The sequence below is a fragment of the Lissotriton helveticus genome, chromosome 1_1, assembly GCF_964261635.1.
Source record: "Lissotriton helveticus chromosome 1_1, aLisHel1.1, whole genome shotgun sequence".
NCBI classification, from domain to species: Eukaryota; Metazoa; Chordata; class Amphibia; order Caudata; family Salamandridae; genus Lissotriton; species Lissotriton helveticus.
This window is the reverse complement of record NC_136057.1, coordinates 270,755,200-270,780,798: the sequence shown is the minus strand read 5'-3', so window position 1 is coordinate 270,780,798 and position 25,599 is coordinate 270,755,200. Positions and strand designations below refer to the sequence as shown.

The 25,599-nt window shown below is 45.6% G+C and overlaps 1 protein-coding gene across 1 annotated transcript in view; it reads left to right on the top strand.

Annotated features, from left to right (window-relative positions):
- Positions 1 to 25,599, top strand: part of OSBP (oxysterol binding protein) — a 460,407-nt gene that overhangs the window by 378,084 nt on the left and 56,724 nt on the right. The window contains exon 12 of the mRNA XM_078666627.1: positions 11,330 to 11,496. Within this exon, the coding sequence (XP_078522753.1) occupies positions 11,330 to 11,496 (167 nt within the window). The remainder of the gene's footprint in view (positions 1 to 11,329; positions 11,497 to 25,599) is intronic.

Sequence of the window (25,599 nt, the reverse complement as noted above, 5' to 3'; positions counted from 1 at the left end):
ATGGAATGCTGTGGGTTTAAGCTCTGGCTAGTCTGTAAGTTCACCCAAAGGGGAAACCTTTCTGACAACACTGGCAATTACCACACCTGGCGTGTAAGACGACCCCCGACTTTCAAGAAGATTTTCAAGGGTTAAAAAGTCGTCTTATACGCCAGAAAATACGGTGTATGGACAACGTTGCAACCAAAAAGAATACAGTCTCAGAGTGCAGAAGGTGACAAAACGCAGCAACAACCAAAAATATATATATATATATATATATATTCCTCAAAACTTTCAAAAACAGCAGAAAAGGTCTCCCTTCATGCAGTACACCAAAATAATAGACAAATGCACATACAGAACACCTCGAAATGCAGTAATGGGAAATAGCGAACTTGCGAAAAAGAAGTGCAGTCCAGGAAAATAACAGGTGGTAAATTGACAGAAGAGATAACTCTAAAAAACCAGCAGCGTAGCGGTTAATAGAGGAGGCACCCAACAGAAGCACTTGTCAGGAATAAATGACCGATGCGTTTTCCAAATATGTGGACGCCAGAGAGACAAATGAATCAGATAAGGTAACTGAGACGTTGAAAGGAGCAATATAGCATAATGCAGGCAATATCTCTATGTGCTGACGAGATATGAAGGTATGAAAGCGCAAGTAGAAGAGGTCTGATTAAGCCATAAAAATTCCATGAAAGTGTCAGGCTTCTGGTAAAAAATACATTAAACAGTCACAAATGAAGTTGGAGGCTCAAAGCAGCATATTGTCAGCGCGCATCGGTTTGTGAGGAGAACCACGCGTCAGGGAAATGGCGGCCGTCACAGGTCAGCTGAGAAATGTTACAGCGAACATTGTCGGGCAAGCGTTGCGTCGTAGAAGAGGAAAATGCAGTCAAGTTGCAGCGTTTACCTTCCGACGGAGGCACGCCGTGTCTGAAGGCCGGAACATGCCGTGAAGAGGAGAAAAACGGCAAACGAAAGTTCTGACTCGTCGGAGCCGCGCCTTCAAGCCGCCATCTTGCGTGGTGCCGAAACCACGTCCCTCCTAGGTGTCATTTTTGATCGAGCTCTTACCTTGTTTGTGGGCTGTTCTTTTTGAATCCTCGGTCCCACACTTTGGAACATTCTACTGGTGATGCTTCGCAAATACCTAAATTTGCCATCTTTCTTGTTTGTTTATTGATCAGTGCTCACCCTGCCTGCCTGTCTGTTCCTGTGCGATTCATAACAAACAAACAAAAGATCCATCATGGGCTTCTTGAGTAGCATTGCAACTAACGCACATCTCTTCTATCACTTCCTTATATGTAGAACTGTGCTGTTCTGGTAATTTCCAGAAAATATATATTTAGTTGGTCACCAGAGTTTGGAAATATCATACTCTTTAGTGCTAAGAGACCTCTGAGATTGGCTTCGAGGTTTGTTTGGCTGCCTAATACTCTGGCTCCATAGAGAATGCCTACTCTGGGCATCACCTTGTCTGTGTAAGAGCAGCAGGTGGCGCTGTGCAAGCGGCAGAAGCAGCGAGAGGAATAGAGGAGCAGGCTGTGAGCAGCGAACAGCGAGTGGAGGAGCGAGAGGAGCCGAGGGAATCTGAACCTTGAGCCTGCATAGGGGCCCCGAGTCTGAGCCTGAGCAAGGGGGGCTCCCGAGCGTGAGCGAGGTGAGGAGCAGCAAGTGGCAAGGGGGCAGAGGCGGGCAGGGATGTATGACATTACAACGCATGCTTTTACATCGCATGCTTTTACAACGCGGTTTTTACAACGCATACCATTACAACGCATAGTGCTTTTAGGCGCTGGATAGTGAATTGTTTAATTTACTATTCCAACTCCAGTCCCCGTGGATAGTAGGGAAGGTGTTGGATAGTACATTAAACGAATTCCCTATCCTAGAGCGCCCCCCAGCGCAATGCGTTGTAATGGTTTGCGTTGTAAAAGTTGCGTCGTAAAGGCACTGCGTGGTAAAAGTTGCGTTGTAAAGGTTGTTCACCGGCGGGCAGCAATAGTGGTGAGGAGCCTGAGGTTCTAGCCAGTCAGTGGCTCACCTGCCACACAGCTCCACCGTCACACTGAGGCCCCGCTTTGACATTAAAGGAGTCATCGTGTGGAGTGCCGTGGGAGCGGTGTGAGACCTGCAATTTGCGGACATTTCAGCTCTCCTCCTAGCACTCTCCTGCTCCTCTTCTGATTACCGCCTCTGTGCAGTCTGGCTCTTGTAGTTTTGTATTTGAATGTCCCCATAGAGGCACATTGGACTCCTCCGCTCGCCCTGTCAAGTAAATTCACTGCAATGGGTGAGAAGGTGCCCTGTGCAGGCAGCGGTTGTGTAATTTGAGCACTTCAGAGCAGAGTGAAGCGGAGCAGTGTTCTCTGTATTCTCTGGATTGCTGGATTAGCGGGAGAAACCCTCGACCTATCTTCCCCCCGCTGGGTACCCATGTTTTGGTTGAAGTGCAGCTTGTCTCTAGAGCAGTAGTGGATACAGGTGTCCACAGTGTGAGTGGGCTTCTGGTCTGTTGTCTCTTGTGTTGCCCCGAGGCGTATAGTGCTCAGCCATCCCACCCCACTCCACAGTCATCCTACAGCTGGGAAAATATCGATATCACCATGCCAAGACCCCAAAAGGCATCATAAAGACACCCCGGCACCACTCAGTATCTCCAGCATCTCCTGCTAGCGATCCGAAAACTAGAAGCTAGAGCGAGCAGGAGCAGGAATTGAGCAGGAAGAGAGCGGCTTGCCACCAGTATAATAATAATAAAGAAAAAAAGAAAACTCGACACCAGGAATTGTGGCCACAATAGACAGCTAACAGACAACCAAGACAGCTTCCTCAATCTAATAGCTTGTAACTCTCAGCATTCTGCACGCAATAATGCGGTCCGGAAAGACAAGGCAGCAGGCACCAGTAAACCCTGCCAAAAGGACAAGGAGAGCAGCCAAGCAGACACTAAATAAGGGAGGCGCCGAAGCAGACTCGAGGATAAAAGGCGAAGTCTTCAATTTCAATTTAATCTCTCCGCTCCTTACCAACTCCGAATCCTTGTCAAGTGGGGAAGCAAGCGGTACATGCAGCGATCCAATCCTGACTAAGTCATGCTACCAACCCAAAATCTATACAAAGTTTTCATTCCTAAAAGATGCCGGGCCGGCACTGTGTATAAACAGCAGCAAAGTTACTAATCTCCCCGAGCCACTCCAACCCCTACATGCACACCAAACGGAACATCAGCTGGCAGGACAACAGCAATGGCAGCAGCAACGGCAGCAGTGGGGGCCAGACTGCAGAAGCTCAGCAGCCACCGGCAAAAGGTATGGTAGCGGAAACGAGAGCCCTGTAGAGGGAGAAGTAGCACCAGCCATAACTAAGAAGACAAAAACCCCAGGGTCAGAAAAACATGATCGCCCAGGACACGTTGTGCTGAGTCAACTGGAGACTTCTTTCCCTCTAATCATTGCAATAGACAATGGGCACAAGCAAAACAGGTGCTTCTTTTGTCTGCCTGATGAGAGTGTATAGTTGACTGAGTTGGTATGGATGTATTGTTGTGAGAGTGAGTTAGTGATTGGTAGAATGAGTGAGTGATTTAGGTGCCATTTTTTTTACTGTTGTTGATGTCCCTGGGCTGATGCATCATGATTCATATGTATTTCTTATCAATTGAAGTATGGATTCTGTTCTATGTACACTTGATATATATTTTTCTATAAATCTAATTGACAATAAATAATTTAAACAGATTTAGCTGTTCTGTGGGCCTTCTCTATTATTGGAACTGTTTGGTCCTTTATATTATTGGGAACCACCTCTTCATGTTGTTATGCACAAGCAAAACACGCCCGGACAGGCAGCCAGCTACAGAGCACCAACAGCAGAGGGCGGAGAGGAAGGTACGGAGGAAAAAAGGGGTGAAATTACTAATAACTGCACCTCCCATAACTATAACTGCACCCCTGACAACCACGCCAAGGATGGACCCTTAGACAAAATGTCCCCACAGGTACAGGAAGGAGATGCAGAAACTCACGGAAAACAGGAGCTCAGCATAGCTTCTCATGGTCCCCTACAGCGACTGGACACGCTATTAAATGCTAACACGGAGGATAACCACAACGAAAACCGCCTGACCTTGGGCACCTTGGGGCAGGACTCACTGGAAAGACTGGGGTCACAAAAATACAAGGAGACGTGCAGAGTAAACATGAGCATGGCTAACACGAGTAAAGGATACAGTGAAAAATCCTTCAATATACCAAAAAATACCAACATCGGGGAACCATCGTCAGGACAAGATGGCCAGGAAAAACCTAACACTCAACATGATCTCACCTCTCTCTCGGTCACAGCTCAAAAAGCTCAATTTGTCTGTAACGCGAATCAAGCAGCAGTAGGATCTGTAAAGTCTCACGGAACTGAACCCGAGTCATCATATCTTACTCCTGAAGAATGGGAGGAATTGGTCGCGTCTTATCCCACTGCCTCTGGAGGCGAGCCAGAAAGAAGAAATAACAGTTCTCCAATATTCAATAATGAAAAAGCTAAAAGACAAAGCAAAGACGACGTCTGGTGCACTTTATTGCAAACAATGCAAACGTCTGTGAATGCACTGCAGTACCATTCAAACAAGATGGACCTCCAGCTGTCAGTCCTCAACACACTCTCCATTTATGTCGCTGGCATAGACGACAAGTTGGCAGACCTCAACAATCTGATCAAGAGGGCTCAGTCAGAGACAAAATCCGCACAGGCTAGCTACACCTGTAAAACAATTGTGGACAAGCTAGCAACATTACCATCAGCACTGGACAACCTCCTTGCCGATATCAGGAAAACAGTGCCAGCACAAACAGTGCCTGGTGTGGCCCACACCAGCATTAGTAGTCAGCAAACAACAAAGCCAAGAAAAGCCCAGGGCCCCAAAGCCCAGGTCAAGCTAACTGCAACTGCGGCCCAGAGAGCAGACGGGCGGCAGGCTCCTGAGGAGGGGGAATTACTGATATCTGGGATAAATAATGGTGCATTAGCCGAAGGAACAACAGCAACCCTGACGAGCAAGATCACTCAATCCAGCAAATCCCCGGAAAATCAGGAACAGACAGACGGTGCACAGTTATCGTCTAAACAGCGGAGAAAACAAAGGAGGAAGGGGCGGAACCAAAAATCCATTCAGGAACTGCCTCAGAGTAAGGAAGAAACACACATTCCCCGGGTCGAACTAACAGAGGATCTATTGATCTATCCATGTAGGGAAGAAGCAAACGCGGTCTCAGGTCGAGAAGAGGAAAAGAGCCCAACCCAGTATAAAGTACTGGATATCACTGTGCATCCAATTGCCAATTACTGATGGTCCGGCACAAAACCTAAGGACCAAGAACAGGAGTATGATAGGGGAACCATCTATGACTACAACATCAGCAACCACTGGACTGCAGGAGCCAGCAGGGGAAAAAGCAGCCTCACAAAGGAGCACTTGCAGGGAGGGAGAGACAACTAAAACATCAGCGTCAAGCACGGAGGAAACCGCAGCAAGCAACAGCCAGTTTCTCGGTCTGACTATACCAGTGCGGAGGCCATCACTACTAACAGAGGTCTCAATAGCGATAGAGAACACTCAGGACTCACAAACAGGGCAGTCCGGTACAACAACTACAATTATGTTCTACCCAGAGTATATATCAAAGGGACGGGTCGACATATTAAACAGAGGCAACATTTTGCGCTTGCTAAGGTCCATCAACGCTTTAAAGAACATAAAAACCACTGACCTGGAATCAGCTGAGTTCAATGAATTGCCTGATCACCCATGTGCAGAGTCAACAAAAGCAGTCTGGGCTACACCAGACCTAGCTGAGAGAATCCTAAAAGAACAAAACAGGTTCAACGATTGGGGCATCAAACTTTGGCCACTTGAAAAACCAAGGTATCCTGACCCCTTGTTGGTCGAACCTAAGCACCGGGAAGAAAACCCCGGCTCCAGACAACTGAGCCCACGATTATTCTCAGTACTGCGAGGGGCGCGTAGTAACAGCACAGAGCACAGGGGTAGTAGAGAATACATTGCACTAAGGGCACATGCGGTCAGAAGCAGATCAACACCGGAGTGGAGCACGATTACCAGGACAATAAACATCAAAACTGAAAGACCATGACATTCTCAGAAGTATGCACTCCCACTCAAAAATTAATTGAAAATCTGCTCCTGGAATATCAATGGGCTGGGAGATAAGACCTCGGACCCAGAACTGCAATCTTACCTGCAAAAATTTGATATCATTTTACTCCAAGAAACATGGACCGAAGCACCGACGGCACTGCACGGCTTCAACATGCTTCACCTACCGGCAATTAGAAACGCCAAATTCGGACACAAAATGGGAGGTTTAGCTACATACAGTTCTATAAGTAGTATCTACGCAGCAGAACCTTTACCATACAACTTAGCGCCACCAAACGAGATACAAGTAATCCGAATTACTTTACAGGGGAGGATAAGAAAAGAACATATAATACTTATGAACCTCTATCTGCACCCACGTCACAAAAATAAAGGGAGTCAACAATTAAAGGAGGAGCTGGTGAAAATTATAACAGAGGAGAAAACAAATAACTGGATAATCACAGGGGACTTAACCTAAACATGCTGAGGAAACGAGTTGTGGACATCAACTCAGATGACGATCCATTTGCATGGGAGGAAATGTCCCAAGACATCAGCACAGATGGAAGACTCACATACACCTCGAAACATCTGTTGTTGCTTTTAGAACAATTGGGCTCACGAGCACGAGATTTCCTGGAGATCGTCCACAAACAGCAACTTTTAACAATGCATCAACAAGGTCTACAATTGACTATACATTCTGCTCTCGCCATATGTTCACAAGAGTAAAAAACTACTGCATTGGAAGTGTAGACTTCAGCGACCACTTACCCCAAGAAATCACAATAGAAGATCAATCACTATATAAACTAACCGTAGCAAACACAATCTGCTCAGATTATAATAACAACAAAAGAAGAGTAAAATGTGGAACCAATGATCCCGAGGGACTCCTACCTTCTGCAAAACAACTCTGGGGAAAAAGGGAAAGCAGCCAACTCCGACATAATTGCAGGCTGGGAGGAATTCACAAACGCCCTACGTAATAGCTACGGAGATTCAAAGGGGCATTCTCAAAGTAGGAGAATTAAGTTCCATCAAAACCTACGGTCAGGCCCCATCTTACGGAACAACGTTAAACTAACACAGCTAAAAGTACGGATAAACAACACACTGCGGAGGCTGAAGAACGACCACTCAGCACTGCAAGAATTGCGGCAGTTGAAAGCTACCCGCAAAAAACGTATATGGCAAGATAAAAAGGAAGCAGAGGAATCTCTTCGGGCTACACTCATGTACGATACTAAAAGCAACAACAGTGCACAGTTTTGGAAAAAGATTAATGCCCTGTCTTACCCGCAAGGTCAGCACATCAGCTCCAATGTCACTGAAGAAGCTTGGATAAACTATCTCGAATCCCATTTTAACAAAAAACAGACTTCCGAAATTGGCCTAAATAACCCCGCGCCCAGCATGGAAACCCACCTGCATCCGGGACACCTCAATAAAGAACACGGTCAGAACCTCACAATCACAAAGAACCATGTTTATAAGAGAATTTTGAAGGGTAGGCGAGAGGGAGCTCCTGGCCCAAATGGGATCCCGCCTATACTGTTCAAACAAGATCCTGAATTTTGGTCCATAGTCCTAAAACCGATTTTTGATAAAATCCTACAGACATCAATAATACCAGCATCGTGGAGGGGCTCAATAATCTCACCTATTTACAAAAATGGCAACAGGAGAGACCCAAAGAGCTATCGGCTGGTAGCTCTTCTGGACAATGAGGCCAAATATTACGCCAGGGTTCTTCTACAAGAATTAACAACATGGGCCACAGAAATCAAAGCAATACCATATAATCAGACTGGTTTCTGCAGAGACATCGGCACTGCTACTAACATCTCCGCCCTCTCACTAATGATTGATACCGCACTTGTAATCAAACAGCCTCTATACATCTGTTTCATTGATTACAGTTCAGCATTTGATGATATAAACAGAAATATTCTGTGGCACAAACTAAAAATGTTAGGTATCCCACCATTACTCCCGAGACAACTAATTCTTTTGCATAGTAACACCTGGGTACAAGTAAAGCTGGGGGCAGGCGACCACCGTTCAAAAAAGATCAATACAACTTCTGGACTAAAACAAGGGTGCGTACTTGCCCCAACACTTTTTAATCTATTTATGGCCGAGCTTTCTGTCCAACTCAATGAAATTAATGTGCACGCCCCGAAGTTATGAGGTCATCAGCTATCTAACATTCTATATGCAGATGATTTAACACTCATCAGCTGGACACCCATAGGACTACAACGCCTGCTGGATACTACACTTCAATACTCAGACATCAATAGACTAAGCATCAACTAAGATAAAACAAAAGTCGTGTGTAAACCAACGGAAAACAAAAAAAAGTATAACTGGCACCTGGCAAAAGTTAAACTTGAAGCCGTACAAGAATATAAATATCTGGGAGTCATGATTGATAGCAAAGGCAACGTCAAAGCACAATGTTTTTAAGCATATAATTTTTAAGCATTTTTTTTTTGCACATCCTTGTCCTCTGGCACTATACTTCTAACCTGATGTTGTCACTACCAATATATGTTACACGTTGATTCACTCTCCAGATGCCCCCACTCAGTGTCCTCGCTACACTAAGACTTTGGTATAAGCCATCCACACACCCAAGGTACACATGAACACCCCTGTAGTGCGATCAATGACTTTTGCCGTCTTATATTACTTGCTCACTTGATTGTATTGTGATATGTGTCATGTATGGTACTATTACCCCACCATGTTAGTGACTATTATATTGCTCCCATTGTCTCTGTTCACTCCTTCTGCCCCTACCCTGCCCTGTGTTTGTGAAGCGCTCTGATATCCGTAAGGATCTTGTTCGCGCTATATAAAACTCTGAATAAATAAATAAATAAATAAATGCGAGGCAATAAAAAAGAGGGGATTAACAGCGATTGCACTAAGAAACTTGAAAAATGCAACCGCTATGCCAAGATTTCTCCCTCTGACCAAGGTGATACAGGCCAAACTTATTCCATCAATCACATATGGAAGCAAAGCTATGAGAGGGAGGGACGCGGAAACATTGAATGGCATAATCGCCAGAGCACTGAGAATAATATATGGGTTGCCTGGATACACATCTCCTGCGCAAATGCGGCTCGAATTTGGGATCCAAAGACAGGAGCTAGCCAGAAAAGGAGCTTTTGTTAAAACCTGGTTCAAGATCAAAAAGGGGCAGCCAGAAACATTAAACTTCTACTTGTGGAGAGAAATAGAAACCATGGAAACCTGCCCAGCCAGACATTTTCTCGACACTGCACTTGATCAGCTGGGGTTACAGCAACTCTGGGCAACGTCGGGGACTATGGCAAGCTTCAAAAAAATTGTGAACAACATCGTTAAAAAAGAGTCCATTTTCAAGACAAAGCAGCTTTGGCGGAGCGTTCACATGGCTGGCTCACTATTCAATCTTACAGTAAAGCGACTCCTCAAGCTTATCTACTCACCAACTTCTCTAAAGCCACCAAAGAGAAGTTTTTGAAATTTAGGTTAGGAGTATTACCAACAGCATACCATCTGCCACCTTGGCTGCGCCCGCCTAAGCCAGCAACGTGCCGCCTGTGCAGGGAAGGAGAGGAGGACATAGTCCACATCATTACCATCTGCCCTGAGTTGATGCGGGAACGCCGGTCACTTCTTAGACCCATTTTTAACAAAAAACAAATACGTACGTGCCGACAAGCGGTGCTTGCAAGCTTCTTAGGCGATGACATTCAATTAAGCTGCTACTTGGTAAAATTTTGAACTGCAGCAGATCTTCGATTAAAACAGCTATCATCGGATCATCGATGAAGCTTTACTGGAACAGAGATGGCGACGACCTGTCAATACTTTGCGCTCACATCTGTGACTTTGTTTTTAAGCATATAATTTTTAAGCATTTTTTTTTGCACATACAAGCTCCAAAGAAAAATATCAAAAGGTTATTTACCCTTGTATAAACCAATGAATGTTGAGACGGGACCATGCACTACAAACATGCACTGATCACGGCCTCATGAACTGCTGTTTACCTCAACCGATAAAAATTAAGAAACAGCACTACGGGTCATCAAGGTTGGGGGAGGGGATCTGCTCCGTGAACATCCTTCTGGCCAAGATCTCCTGAACATGATTGTTGCTGGATCAGAGACTCTGCATTGCTTTGTATCACCTTGTCCTCTGGCACTATACTTCTAACCTGATGTTGTCACTACCAATATATGTTACACGTTGATTCACTCTCCAGATGCCCCCACTCAGTGTCCTCGCTACACTAAGACTTTGGTATAAGCCATCCACACACCCAAGGTACACATGAACACCCCTGTAGTGGGATCAATGACTTGTGCCGTCTTATATTACTTGCTCACTTGATTGTATTGTGATATGTGTCATGTATGGTACTATTACCCCACCATGTTAGTGACTATTATATTGCTCCCATTGTCTCTGTTCACTCCTTCTGCCCCTACCCTGCCCTGTGTTTGTGAAGCGCTCTGATATCCGTAAGGATCTTGTTCGCGCTATATAAAACTCTGAATAAATAAATAAAATAAATAAATCTTAATATGCGCTTTTTAATTAAGGTCATAAGCTTATTTTAAACTAATGTTTTATTGCTTATAAACGATGCTCATCTATCTTTTTTGTAATGGTTTTAATTAACTGCACAATAAATATATGCCATACTCTGGTCACCAGTGATTGCAGGTATCTTACTTTATATTTGTAATGAGCCCTGCCACAATCGTCAAGGCAAAATTTACTGATAATACTGAATTATTTCATTGAGGATGTATGCGAAGGTGCATAGAAGAAAGCAATGCTTTATCTCTTTGGATTTTAGTCAATTTAGGCAATGGAGAAGAGTTCATATTTGACTTGTTTGTGTGCTTTATGCTGAACCAGCCTGTTTTAGGGAGCCCAAATTCAAGGGCAAATATTTTACTCGATTTCCTCCTCCATTAGTGCAAGGGCTTGCAATTGCTTCATTAGTGTAAGACCGACCAAGCCTTTGTAGGTCTTTGAGTCCCCTTTCTTACAAAGGATCCTAAATAATGTGTGCCAACTAACTTCCACCTGTGTGTTAGACTGTGATATATATTTTGTCCTTTTAAGAAATTATGTAGTCTAGTTCTGATACTATGCTTTGCTTTGCAGGTGACTGGGGAGGTAATGGACCCTTCTGGAAAAGTGCACTTTATACTATCAGGAACCTGGGATGAAAAGATGGATGGCTTCCGGGTTGCGGCTGTGAGTAACTCAGAACATGGCACAGAAAGGGCAGAGGAGAGCAGGTTTATGCTGTGGAAGAGGAATCCGCTTCCGTGAGTAATGACAAGAACTTTTGGGAACCTACCCAGCTACTTGCAAATTGCTGAAAATATTGCCTTTTTTTTTACATCCAGGAAATATCAGACAGTTCCGAATGTCCTGCTCCTTCACTTTCATCCAGTCTTGACAGTAGGCACAGTAATGTTTTTTTTTTATTTTGTAAGAGAGTCAAGAATGGTGACAGTGCACTCCACGATTACAGTTGATCTGAAGACATCTGGTCTTTATTTTAGCATTCCTTTCCCATGTTTTGGTTTGCTTTCTTTTTTACCTGTAAGCGTCATTCGTTTTTATTCAAGCTTATAAATATAAAACGAAAGTCAGGATATACAGTCCCTCGGCAAATAGAAGCGCCACCCTTTTCCAACTTTCCACCACCTTTCTTGCTAATCCAGACTGTAGTTCTAATTTCTTGACGTTGTGCTCACTGCTGACTCTTGAACTGTAGTCAGCTCCCCTACTTTCGTCCCGGCGTCCTGTTGACTCTGTTGAGTTCCACTGATCTTTATTTGCCCCTTATCTTCAGTGTTTGGTGATGAGACCTGAAGTTTTCATGAAGTTTTCATGTGCATTTTCAATTTCTGAATTTAGAATACACTGTTTAACAGCGTATATCCGCAGGGCGGCCATTGAGCCTCAAATGCTTTGCTGCTGTCTTCACTTACACTTCAGCTCGTTTTCCATTGCTGACTGGAATGGATCTCGTTATCCTTGGTGCGCCCTATTTCTTTAGCAGCTGTTCACCCCCGAGCCAGAAGCTGTCCTTGAGTACAGGTGAAATTGGTCCACAATTCTGAGTTCCAGAAGATCTAATTCTGGTATTGCAGAGTGGTTATTCTTTCAGGGAGGAATGCTTTGCATGGATTTTCTCCCGATTACTTGCAATTAAAAAGTGTGCTGCTTTCTGTTCCTGGTATTTCCTAGACAAGGACTATGTTCAGCTTGGATTATGCGTTTCTGCATCATCATGTCCTCCTGTGCTAGCCCTTTTCATAAGGGTACAAAACATCAGAAAAGACATTTGTGGTCATCCGCACACTCCTGGACTCGACCTGGTTCTTAGACTTCACTGATATCCGTTTCTATTTATTTTGGATGTGACAACTCACTTTCATCATCAAGAGGCTAGTGAGCTGCAGCAGCGTTTACCCCGCTCTTCCTTTGGGCCTTTGGGCTTGCATGTTGAATGGCATACCCCAGGGAAATACACCATACCAGGGTCAGTAGAGCCAACAGTCTTGGTGAATTAATGCCTTTCTACCACATCAGTCTCTTGCAGGAAATGAAGGAGGTCCTCTGACTGATTTGAAAATAGAAATGAAAACACTTGTTTACCATCTCTACTTTTGTCTCTAGAACAAGTGAATTTGTTCCGTCTCCCCATTTTATTTATTTATTTATTTATTCAAAGTTTTATATAGCGCGAACAAGATCCTTACAGATATCAGAGCGCTTCACAGAGACAGGGGTAGGGGCAGCAGGAATGAACAAGATAATGGGAGCAGTATAGTAATCACTAACATAATAGGATAACAGTAATGTACAGAAACATATCAATATACAATCAGGTAAACAAGTAATATAAGACGGCACAAGTCATTGATCCCACTACAGAAGGGTTCAGGTAAAACCTTGGATGTGTGGATGGCTTATACCAATTTCTTAGGATAGAAAAAGCACTGGGTGGGGGCATCGGGAGGGTGATTCAATACCCCAAAGTGTAACATATATTGGTCGGTAGTAAGAGAGTAGCGTAGTAGTGTCACCATCAAGTAGGAGTATAGTGCCAACGAACAAGGTGATCAGTGATACAAAGCGATGCAGAGTCTCAGATCCAGTATCTATAAAGTTCAGGGGATCTTGGCCAGAAGGATTGTTTTCACCTCTTTCTTGAAGAGTGCAGTGGAGGAGATAAGCCTGGTTTCCGGAGGGAGCGCATTCCAGATCCTGGGTGCCATTCCTGAGAAGGAGCGCTTGTATGTTTTTTCTTTACGGAATCTACGAGGTTTCAGGAGTAGATTTTTTGTACTTCTATTGGATCTCGACCCTCCTGATATAGACAACTTTTGAGCGAGGTAGTTGGCTGCCTTGTGGTGCACGGCCGAGTGTGTCATAACTGCAATTTTTAGCTGTATTCTGGCTTCAAAAGGCAGCCATTTTAGAGATTTTAAGTCTGGGGATATATGCGAATGTTTTCTTGAGCCAGTAATGAGTCTCGCGGCAGCGTTCAGGGAGGCTCTTAGGGGTGCTGTTGTGGATAGCGGGAGTCCGCTGAGGGCCACAATTCCGTAGTCTATGCGAGGGATGACTAAAGCTTGTACAGCAGTTTGGAAGTCTTTGGCTGGGAGGAAGGGTTTAAGTTTCCTCAGTGTGTTGATTTGGAAATTAGCTCCTTTTGTGGCTTTGCTAACGTGCTGTTGCAAGTTGAGCTTGGCGTCGACTGTGATGCCTAGGGATTTCGCCGAGTCCACGATGGTAGGCTGGACATTGAGTGCTGTTAGGTTATTGAGCCAAGTTTGGGTGGTGGAAATTTTCGCCGGGGGTGAGATGAGTAGGAACTCAGTTTTCAGCGCATTTAGTTTGAGGTGATTATCGGCCAACCAAGATTGAGTGTTGCTAAGTGTGGAATTCAGAAGTTTGATATCTTCCGGGGATTGTAGCTTTAGGTAAAGTGTGTGTCATCGGCGTACATATGGAATTGAACATTGGATGCTTGGAGCAAGGTGGCGAGCGGTTCCATGACGAGGTTAAACAGTGTGGGGGAGAGGGAGGATCCTTGTGGAACACCTAGATCTGCAGGCACCGGTGTAGATAGCACATTGTCGATCTTGAACTTCTGAGACCGGTTATGAAGGAAGGAAGAAAACCATTTGAGAACAGTTCCCGATAGACCCATTCTAGTGCTTAGCAGCTCCAATAAGTTCTCATGTTTGACCGTGTCAAATGCTGAAGAGAGGTCAAGAAGGATGAGGAGGCAGGACGAATTGCGATCAAGGATTTGGAGGGCGTCATCAATTATGTGTGTCATAGCTGTTTCCGTGCTATGTTTCGCTCGGAAGCCTGATTGGTGAGGGTTGAGGAGGTCAAATTGGTCAATGTGTTTTGTTAGTTGGAGTTGGACACATTTCTCCAGCAGTTTGGCCAGGGTGGGGATATTGGTGATAGGCCGGTAATTGTTCAGGTCAGACGGGTCAGCGGTGGGTTTCTTGAGTATAGGTGTGACTTGCCCCACCTTGAGGGAGTCTGGGATGAGACCTTGTTGAAGGGAGCTGTTGATGATTTTGGTCCAAAGAGGAAGGAGCAAGGGGATGAAGTCTTTTACTGCATTAGCAGGTAGGGGGTCTGTGAGGTGATTAGAGGGCTTCAAGGTGCAGAGCAGTTTGTGTATTGCTTCTTCCGACTAGGTGTCGAAGTACAGCCAGGATGCCTTGTTTTTAGGTTGAATGTTAGACATTCTGGTGTGGTTGGGGAATCGGCTTACATCCATGATGAGGTCATTTCTTATGTTGTCGGTCTTTAGCTTAAAGAAAGCAGAGAAGGCTTCACAGTGTGGGGTGTTGCTTGTTGCGCTGTTTGATTGTAAGGGTTGTGTCTTTGTTTGAGTCTTGATTAGTTCGAACAGTTTTCTTGGCCTGTTTTTTGCTTGGTCCAGCTGGCGGCTAAAGAAGTCCAACTTTGTGCGCTTTATTTTCCTAAAGTAGGCATTTCTTTTGTTTTTAAGCGTTTTTAGATGCAGTGATGAGGGGTCAGATCTCCAGGTACGCTCTGCCATTCGCATAGTACGCCTGTCGTCATTGAGTCTGCCGTCATACCAGGGGTTAGAAATTTTGGTGGAGACTCTCTTCAGTTGCAATGGGGCGACTTCATTGACTATTGAATTCATAGAGTCAAGGTAGTGGTCGGTCAGTGATTGAACATCCGAGGCACCTGAAGGGGGAAGGAGGAGACTGCCGATGTGGGGAGGCAGGGTAGTGGGGTTAAGATTCTTCATGTCCCTTTTCCAGGTTTTGGATTTGGTGGGTTGAGCCGGGTTAGGTTTAACTTTTTCGTTGATAAAGAAGGTGATAATGTGGTGATCTGACCAGTCGCAGGGTTGGATCGCCTCCAGTTGGGTAGAGTCCTCTTTGGCGATGATGAGATCGAGTATCGAGCCTTTGTCGTGTGTTGGTCTATCGCATATTTGGGTGAGGTCAAGCGCATTAAGGAAAGTTTTGAGACTATTCACCGCTGTGTCTTTCTGATCATTCCAGTGGAGGTTAAAGTCACCCAGGTAGACTTGGGTGATCTGCCGACCGGCATTGGATGTGATCGTGTCCATAAGTTGTTGGGTGAATATGAGGTTGTCACCAGGCGGGTGATAGATGAGATGTAAAGCACAAACTTGTTTGCCCTCGCTGGTGATATCGAGGCAGAGGAGTTCACAGGAAGTAAGGGAGGGGGAGGTGGCTTTAGTAACGGAGAGGTTGCTCCTAAAAATGCATGCAATTCCCCCGCCCGTCTTGCCAGGCCTGTCCAGTCTAATGATGTGATAATTGGGGGGGACTAATAAGTCCATTATCGGGGTAGAGGCTTCAGTAAGCCACGTTTCAGTCAGAATGGCTAGGTCCAGATCCATTGCTGAGACGAGATCAGCGATGTCGGAGGAGTGTCTCTGGGCCGATCTGCAGTTGAGTAGGATGCATTTGAGTTTGGGAGTGAGAAGGGTGGTCGAGCCTTCTAGAGAGAGGGGGACTTTTCTGAGGTCGTTAGGGATGGAACCTCTGTTGCTATGGGTTGGGAGCCTCAGAGGATTTGAGAGAATTGTGGGTATGGGGATGTGTGTGTTGGATATGTGTTTTACCGGACCTGGGCCATAAGAGCGTAGGAGAGAGCATAGGTCGCGGTCAGACAGTGAGGTGAGGACACGGTGGGGGCGATGGGAGTTATTGCGAACGGGGATAGTCGGCCATCTCGGGGGTCGTTGGAGGCGAGGGTATGTAGGGCGGGTGCGTCGTTTGTAGGGTAGTGGGATGGTGGGAGGTAGACTGGGCTGTGAGAAGAGAAGGTGTTTGATTGCGTGGACATCTTTTTTGACTTGTAGGAGATCCTCTTTGACTTGTTGGAGGGTGGATAAAGTCAGGTCAAGAGGAGGATTGGAGATGGCGTTGGTGGTGAGAGCCATTGGTGAATGGTTGAGTAGTGAGCTAGAAAGCGGGCAGGGTATCGAGGGGGGGGATATGCTAGCGTTGTTGGAAGGTTCTGCGGTGATAATGAGTGGGATGGCATTCGAAGTGTGGGCGGGTTTGTGGGCGAGGGGTGTGGGTGAAGTAGGGGGAGGGTGGGAGGCATAGGTAGTGTCGTCAGTGGGAGACGGTGCCGGTGAGTTGAAGAGAGAGTGAAGGCTGAAGACAGTGGGGGTGGCAGGAAGGTAGTGGGGGCTGAGAATGGGAGGGGAGAGAGGGGGGGATGCTAAGGTAAGACAGGCGGTATGTTCTGTGGGACTGGTTGCGAGGGTGGGGGTGTCGTGAGTGAGAGTGGGGAGGGAGCTGGGGAGGGAGATGGATCTGCCTTGGGGGGGAGGGAAGGGGGAGGAGATAAACTCCGGACGGTGGTGTGTTCAGAAGCGTTCATGGGGGGTGTAGCGTGGGGGGAAGGGGGCGTGGGGGTATCGAGGATGTGGGTGTATCGAGGATGTATGGGGGGGTGTACTCACGTGGGGACTGAGAGTGGGGGGGAACAAAGGGTAGGATTTGTCATTGCGCGTGCTGTTCTGGTGCTGCTCTAGGTAGGAGGTGTTGTGGGTGGGGGTTGTTATGTCAGGGGAGAGAGGGATGGGGGAGGTATGAGTGGGGGTCAAAGGGGTATTGTTAGAGGGGCGGCTAGTGTATGAGGGGGAGAGATTGGTGACTGTGCTTGGGGAGTGTGGGGCGGTAACAGCAGGTGGGCGATTGACTAGGGTGCTGGGGAAAGAGGTGAGGTGCGTGTGGATCCGACGCTGAGCTATGTTAGAAGTGTTGTGGGTGGGGGCTGCGACGTCAGGGGTGATAGTGCTGGTGGAGTACTGGGTGGGGGTCCGCAGCTTGGAAAGGTGCTCTTTGAACTTGGGGAACAGGTTGTCTAGTAGTTCCAGGTTCTTGTCCGTGGATTGAATTAGGACAATCCCGTTATTGTAGATGGTAATGGTGGTTCTGCCAGGGAAGAGTTGGGAAGGTGTGATAGAGAGAGTTATGCCATGAGCTGTTTTCCTGGTGGTAGGGATAGAAACGCTTTTCTCCATTGGGCTGTGCGTGAGGTGTGGAAGATGATATCAATGTTCAGGGCTCCATTGCCCGGTGAGAAGTAGGTGTCGGCAAAGGGTGTTTCAGGGTGCGACCTCAAGAAACTATGTTTAAAGCGTTTAGCGGCTTTTTTGGTGAGAGTGGAAGGGTAGTTGATTCTATATGTGTGCTTACCGATGAGATCCATGTTAGGATGGCTGTAACGTTGGGTGTGGGAGAAAAGACGACAATAAAACTGTCAGCCGATGGTTACAGGGCACAGGAGTGACACTAGTGAGTGGCCAAAAGTAGCCAAAAGTATAAGAGGTAGCAGTCGATGCAATCCAGGAACAAACAGTGCGTAGGTGCAGCTTACACAATGTACAATATATGAGAGGTAGCAATCAGCTTACACCATGTACAATATATGAGAGGTAGCAACCAGTTAGGTGGAGCCAAATTGACACATCATAATGTAAGAGGTAGCAGCGGTGTAATCCAGGTGTAGAAAGTGGCTGGGTGCAGTTTACATGACTTAAACGAAGTAAATGAGGTAGTAATCAGTGCATCATAGTGGTAAAGTGAGATGGAAGTAGTTTACAATAATGAACCAAATAGTTGAGGTAGCGATCAGTGAATGATAGGGATAAAAGTGAGATAGGTGCAGCTTACCACATATACAGTATACAAATAGGACTAAACTACTAGTGAAATTACTAGATCCAATATAGGTGCAAGCAAATTACTGCAATGAAAAGTATGGCACTAGTGAGCAGCCGGTAGAATATGAGGCAGCAGTCAGTGCACTGTCGGTGAGGAAAAGTGAAAAAGGGTGTAGGTTACATAAGGTGTAGAGTACCAATAGTAATATAATACTGCAGTAAAAGGCAGACACTTAAGCACATCAAGAACACCAGGTTACATAAAGTGCAAAATACCAATAGTAAAATAATACTGCAATAAGAGGCAGACACTTAAGCACACAAAGATTTAAATACAGAGCTATGAAGAGTCTGTGGTACCGATAGTAAATAATAGTCAGAAAGACTAGTCCATGATGGCCGCCAAAGAGAGAAAGAGTAGGCTAAAAATGGCCGCCAAGTAGGGAGGATAGAATCATTAGTCCTCTTTTAGTTGTTGCTGTTTTCATAGCAGGGAAGAGCAGTTTCAGATTCTATTCCGGCTGGCTCAGGATCTTGCACACCATGGGGAGTCTTATCTCAGTTTTTCATCATTTCCCACTTTCCAAGAAATGTGCAAAGTGGCATCCACCACTGTCGAATCTGAGCCTGGTACTCAAGTTGTTGATGGGTGCTCAATTTGAGCACCTTCACTCTTGTGAATTGATTTAATTAATACTGAAAACCCCGGTAATCTGCATGAACTGGAGACCTTCACTGTATCGGTGAAGCCCTCATATGGACTCCCTGCTGGATCTGTACTTCATAAGGTAACTGAGTATCACCTTTCTCAAAGATGTCTGTAGCAGGCTTGTTTTGATTAGCACTGCATTCAATAATGGAGCAACATCTGTGTATGCTGACAGTGAAGTGTGTCGAAACTAGGGGCCTCAAACGTTTTGTGTAATAAGTCCTTATGTTCATCAAAAATTCTCTTGCGCTACTAATATTAGCATCAAAATAGTTACCACTTCAGAGAAGATTATATTCTCCCTATTCACATTTACCAGAATTATTCACATGAGTGTATCGGGCAGGGCTACCAGTAGTGATGTAAACAAAAAAATAGGCGTTTGTCAATTTGGAATGCAGTTATGTAGTGTAGAAAGGTGGAGTATTATTTGGTGATGCTAGTTAGGCTTTACCATGCAGTACTGTCACAGACCTCCAAGATGGTCCTTGGATTCACAATAATAAAGCCTTCGTAGTGTGGCAAAGAGCAGTCATGCTTTATTGGAGGAACATGTGCTAAGCATTTCAGAGTACTAGCACGGATGATAAGTAATTGACCCAACTTGTTAGAAATCAGACTACAGATTTATAAAAAAGAAAGTATATGTTAGAGGCAAATGAGCTGCAGATCCCACACTGTGCATTAGATCGCCACCTGGTGTTGGGCTCGGATGATTTCATGTTGTCGTCTTGGAAGAAGTCTTTGTATTCACGAGATAGGTGACTCCTCCCTTGGACGATAGTGCGCATGGGCCTCGGCTCCATCCTTAGATTGTTTTTTTCTGCCACTGGGTTCGGATTCAACATTTCCGCTCCGGTTCGAAATCTACTTTTCAATAGTTTGACGCGTAAAAACTTTACCAAACTACTTTCGATATCAATCACTATAAACTTGACTTCTTCAGCTCGATTCCCATCGTCGACGCTGCCGTTGGGCCTATCCACGCCGTGAGGCCTACAACTCATGGAAAGGACGCCATTCAAGAGATGCCCCCAGTGTGGAGCAAAATTTTCACACAGCAACCATCACGAGGTGTGTAACCTGTGCTTATCAGCGGAACACGACGAGTCGAGCTGTACAGCTTGTGCATCCTTTCGATCCAAGAAGACCATTCGAGATCGGAGGGCCCGTCGACACGACATGCAGAGAAACGCTCCGGAACCAGTGGATATCTTCGACGAAGGTCCATGTGCCCCGGAGGAAGATTCTAATGATCTCCAGATCGTATCCGAGGCAGACGACTCCAATGACTCCATACCATCAGGTCAACGCGTGAGTACCACTGCCCCTTCCCCAGACCCAACACCAAAGGCAAGGGTTAAAACTCCGCCTTCGGGGCCCAGTCGCGACCGACACACTACTTCGAAACCCCCATCATCGAGCCCGGCTCCGAAGAAAATATTAAAGCCTTCTGGTAGCTCCATGCTGAGCAAACCGCACGTGCCAATACCACCAGCTCCCTCGGCACCGAAACCGAAAGAAGTCCCGGTTCCAAAACACATTCAGAAACTGTCGACTCCTAAGGTCAAGATGGCTCCGAAAGCAATAAAACTAGTCTCCGACACTTCCAAACCGAACAAGACAGCTTCCAGCCCGAAATCTTTAGTGCTGAAACCTACAAAGCCTGCTTCCGATGCCTCCAAGCCCACAAACCAGGCTTTGAGTCCAAAGACATTACCTTCGGTGCCGAAAACTACGCCAAAGGACTCTATAACGGCTTTTAAGGCTAAAGACAAGCAAAAAACATGCCCAGAACCATACAATCTGCGCCGAAAGCAGTTCCGCAAGAGGAGGAGCTTTTTCATCCTGATCCTTTACAAAAAAGAATGTACATTGATCCAGAAACAGGACATGTTTCTACTCTGCCACACAGGAAGAGGAAGTTAGATACAGCACCTACAACTCCAGTGCCTCTCAAGAAGAAGGATTCTGCCACATCACCCATGCACCCTTCTTCTGTACCTTCTCTGTCACCTCTTCCTTTAAACATTTCACCTCAAAATTCACCTCAAAATTCTCCGCCTCATTCTTCACCACCACAAACACCTCTTCAGAATGATGATGAGTATAAACTAGGGGACGGGGGAGACCCGGATGAGCCTTTTCCCTATCCAAGGGACGCACCAGACTGGGAGTACCCAAACCCACAAGATGTACCAGATATCCCTGACCCACATACATATCCATCCAAACCATCTCCTCCAGAAGATAATATTGGTTTTGGATACTTACTCAATAGGGCTCCCATCTATCATGGTGTCACAATGCACTCAGATGAGGCAGAGGAATAATTTTTGCTAGATACTTTTGAACACTCCCAAAAGTCAGTTCAAATACTACCTATGATTAAAGGGGTCAATAAGAATGCCCCAGAAGTGTTTAAAGATCCCAGGATCATAGACCCAAGGATAGAGAAAAAGTACAGGCCTGCTCCTGGGGATCCTGCCTATATTAAAGTACAGCTACCCTTAGATTCCCTAGTTGTTTCAAACGCTAGAAAAAGAGCAAACTCACAAACATCAGGTGAGGCACCAGGCAAGAGAATAGCGGCACAAGCTAGCAATACATGGCCAAACCCTCCTCGCAAGATACGTCAGGGCTCACGATGATCAGTTAGAAACACTTTTACAACATCAACCTGACCAATATAAAGCACAGGCAAATGACCTTATACAAGAGGGTAAGCTAATCTCAAATGCCTCAATCAAGTGCGCACTTGATGTAGCACTTCACATCTAGAGCAATAAACACTAGTGTCCTCCTTAGAAGACATGCGTGGCTACGCATTGCAGGATTTAAACAAGAGGTGCAAACAACCATCTTGAATCAACCATTCAACCAACAACAATTGTGTGGACCAGAGGTAGACACAGCACTTGAGAAAATGAAGAAAGACCTTGATACTGCCAAATCTATGGGAGCTCTGCAGTCCACTCAAGCAAGAGGCTCCTTTCGTCGCTTCTTTTACTGAAGAGGCTCCAAACAAGGTGGAGCAGACAATTCACCTTCCTTTAAAAACAATACACAAACATCCTCCAATAGAGGATATTTTAGAGGAGGCTACCGAGGTAACAACAACAAGGGAGGAGGTCGAGGTAAAAAAAATCGAACCTCCTCCACCACTAAACCGTGACTTCCTTCAGCTCCCCCAACAGCATTCCACTCCTGTAGGGGGGAGACTAACACAGTTCCTACCTGTCTGGAATTCCATCACAACAGACAAGTGGGTAAGACAGATTATCCAGTGTGGTTACTGCCTAGAGCTTACAGCTACCCCTCCTCCACATATACCACCCAGACAGCGTCCAATGTCCACAAAACATCTAACGCTGCTCCAACAAATAGTTCTCTCATTGCTGCAAAAAGATGCAATAGAGTTAGTTCCGTTGCAACATCAAGGAACAGGGGTTTACTCACTCTATTTCCTAACCCAAAAAGGACGGAACACTAAGACCTATTTTAGACCTAAGGCCTCTCATTCTGTATATACACTCCGATCATTTTCACACGATCCCTTTACAACAAGTGCTCCTATTGTTGCAACAAGGCGATTTCCTAACCACACTAGACCTCAAGGATGCCTACTTTCACATTCCCAATAATCCTTATCACAGGAAGTCCCTCAGGTTTGTACTAGAAGGACAACACTATCAGTTCAAAGTCCTTCCATTCGGGGTCACAACTGCACCACGAGTGTTTACAAAGTGCCTAGCAGTAGTACCAGCACATCTCAGAAGACAACATATCCATGTCTTCCCATACTTGGACGATTGGCTCATAAAAGCCAAGTCATTCAACCAGTGTGTTCAACACACATCTCAAACAATTCAAACACTGCACAACTTGGGGTTTACAATCAACCACACCAAGTCACATCTCCAGCCCTCTCATGTACATCAATACCTGGCGGCTACCATAAACACCAATATAGCTCTAGCTTATCCCAGCCCGGCCAGTATACAGAGCATTCAAGCCAGGGCACAAGTCGTAAAAAAAGAAGTGGGGGGACGCTGTCACCGGAAGTGACGTCACGACAGGAAGTGATCTCACGAAAGGTGCCGATCTCCTCGTGCCAGAGAGGTCAAAGAGTGAAGTCCAGCTGTTTGGGACGCTGGCCCCCCGGTAAAATAAGTGGGGGGACGCCATCCACCCGCGTGGTACCCCGACTCGAGCCCTGATTCAAGCCTTAGTCACATGGTTTCAAAACCAACACTCTCTCCCAGCCAGAGTGTTCATGCAACTAATAGGCATGATGGCATCTTTAATTTTTATTGTACCATATGCAAGACTGCAAATGCGCCCAATGCAAGAATGTTTAGCACATCAGTGGAATCAGGCACAAGGACCAGACCTGGTGTTGGTGGACAGCCGCACACATCGCTCTCTGCAGTGGTGGAACACCAAAAACTTGTCCAGACGGCGGCCGTTCCTCGAGCCTGTTCCACAGATAGTACTGACAACGGACGCATCCCTTACAGGATGGGGAGCCCATCTGCTCCACCATACAACTCAGGGAAGATGGACCGCTCAACAAAAGGTGCTTCACATCAATCACCTAGAGCTGCTAGCAATATTCCTAGCACTGAAATCCTTTCAAGTACATGTACAGAACAAAGCTGTCTTGATCCGAACGAACATGACAGCTATGTACTACATTCAAAAACAAGGAGGCACACACTCCTTGCAGCTGTCCCAGCTCGCACAAAACATTTGGAGATGGGCCATTCCACAAGATATATCTGCTTGCAGAACACCTTCCAGGAGTTCACAATCAGATAGCGGATCTGTTAAGTCGACACACAACACATTCACGAATGGGAACTACATCTGCAAGTTCTTCAACCATTCTTTCAAAAGTGGGGTCATCCAGACATAGACCTGTTTGCCACACACGAGAACGCAAAAAATGCCCAACCTTCGCCGCCAGGTTTCCACACCCGCTGTCCAAGGGCAATGCAATATGGATGAACTGGTTAGGCAGATTTGCGTACGCTTTTCCACCAATACCACTAATACCACTAGTAGTACACAAGCTCAGACAACAGTCTCTCAAATTAATCCTGGTAGCTCCCACATGGGGATGCCAACCGTGGTTCACCACACTGCTAGAATTCTCTCTGGTTCCACACCAGACACCATCCATGCTAACGCAGAACCATGGAGACATCAGACATCCAGATCCAAATCAACTGAATCTGGCGATTTGGCTCCTGAAGTCTTAGAGTTTGGTTACCTTAACCTGCCACCAGACTGTTTGAATATCATTCAAGAAGCCAGAAGACCTACTACTAGAGCTTGCTAGGCTGCAAAATGGAAGAGATTTGCCATTTACTGCACCAATAATAAAATTGATCCTCTAGATGCTTCAAAATATCACCTGTTACCTTCTCCATTTACAAAGATGTAATCTAGCATATTCGATACGTTTACATCTTGCAGCACACCTACAAAACAGACAGCATATGTCGTTATTTAGAGTACCGGCAATCAAAGCTTTTATGGAAGGCTTAAAGAGAATCATTCCTCCTAGGTTACTACCCTCTCCAGTGTGGAACCTGAACATTGTTCTTACAAGGCTCATGGGGGGCCCTCTTTTGAACCTTTACATAAGTGTGAACTGCAATTTCTCACATGGAAAACAGCTTTCCTTATTGCTATTACCTCTCTTAGGAGAGTTAGTGAGATTCAAGCTTTCACTATACAAGAACCATTTTTACAATTACACCCTAACAAGGTGGTTCTACGGACTAATCCTAAATTCCTTCCTAAAGTAATTACTCCTTTTCATTTAAATCAATCAGTAGAGTTGCCACTGTTTTTTCAAAACCCAGACTCTGTAGTAGAAAGAGCTCTACACACAATAGATGTAAAAAGAGCTCTTCTCTATTACATTGATAGGACCAAATCTTTTAGTAAAACAAAGCAACTGTTCGTAGCTTTCTCTCCACCACATAAAGGCAACCCCATCTCTAAAGCGGGAATTGAAAGGTGGATTGTAAAATGTATACAAATATGCTATCACAAGGCAAAACGTACGTTAACAGTTCCTCCTAGAGTGCACTCCACATGCAAACTTGGAGCCTCCATGGCTTTCTTAGGGAACATTCCCCTAGAAGACATCTGCAAGGCAGCAACATGGTCTACAACACACACCTTAACTAAACACTATTGTGTTGATGTGCAAGCTGCAGTAGGCCAAGCTGTCCTCAAAACTTGCTTTCAAACTACTGCAACAGATACAGGTGACCACCGCTAGGGGAGACACTGCTGTACAATCGATGCACAATGTGAGATATGCAGCTCCTATGCCTCGAACGGAAAATGCTACTTACCAGTATGCATCTGTTCTTGGCATGTAGAGCTGCAGATTCTCACACGCCCTCCCGCCTCCCCGGGACCTGTATCTGTTCCAGTTCTTTCTTAATTAGATATACACGCATGGACATC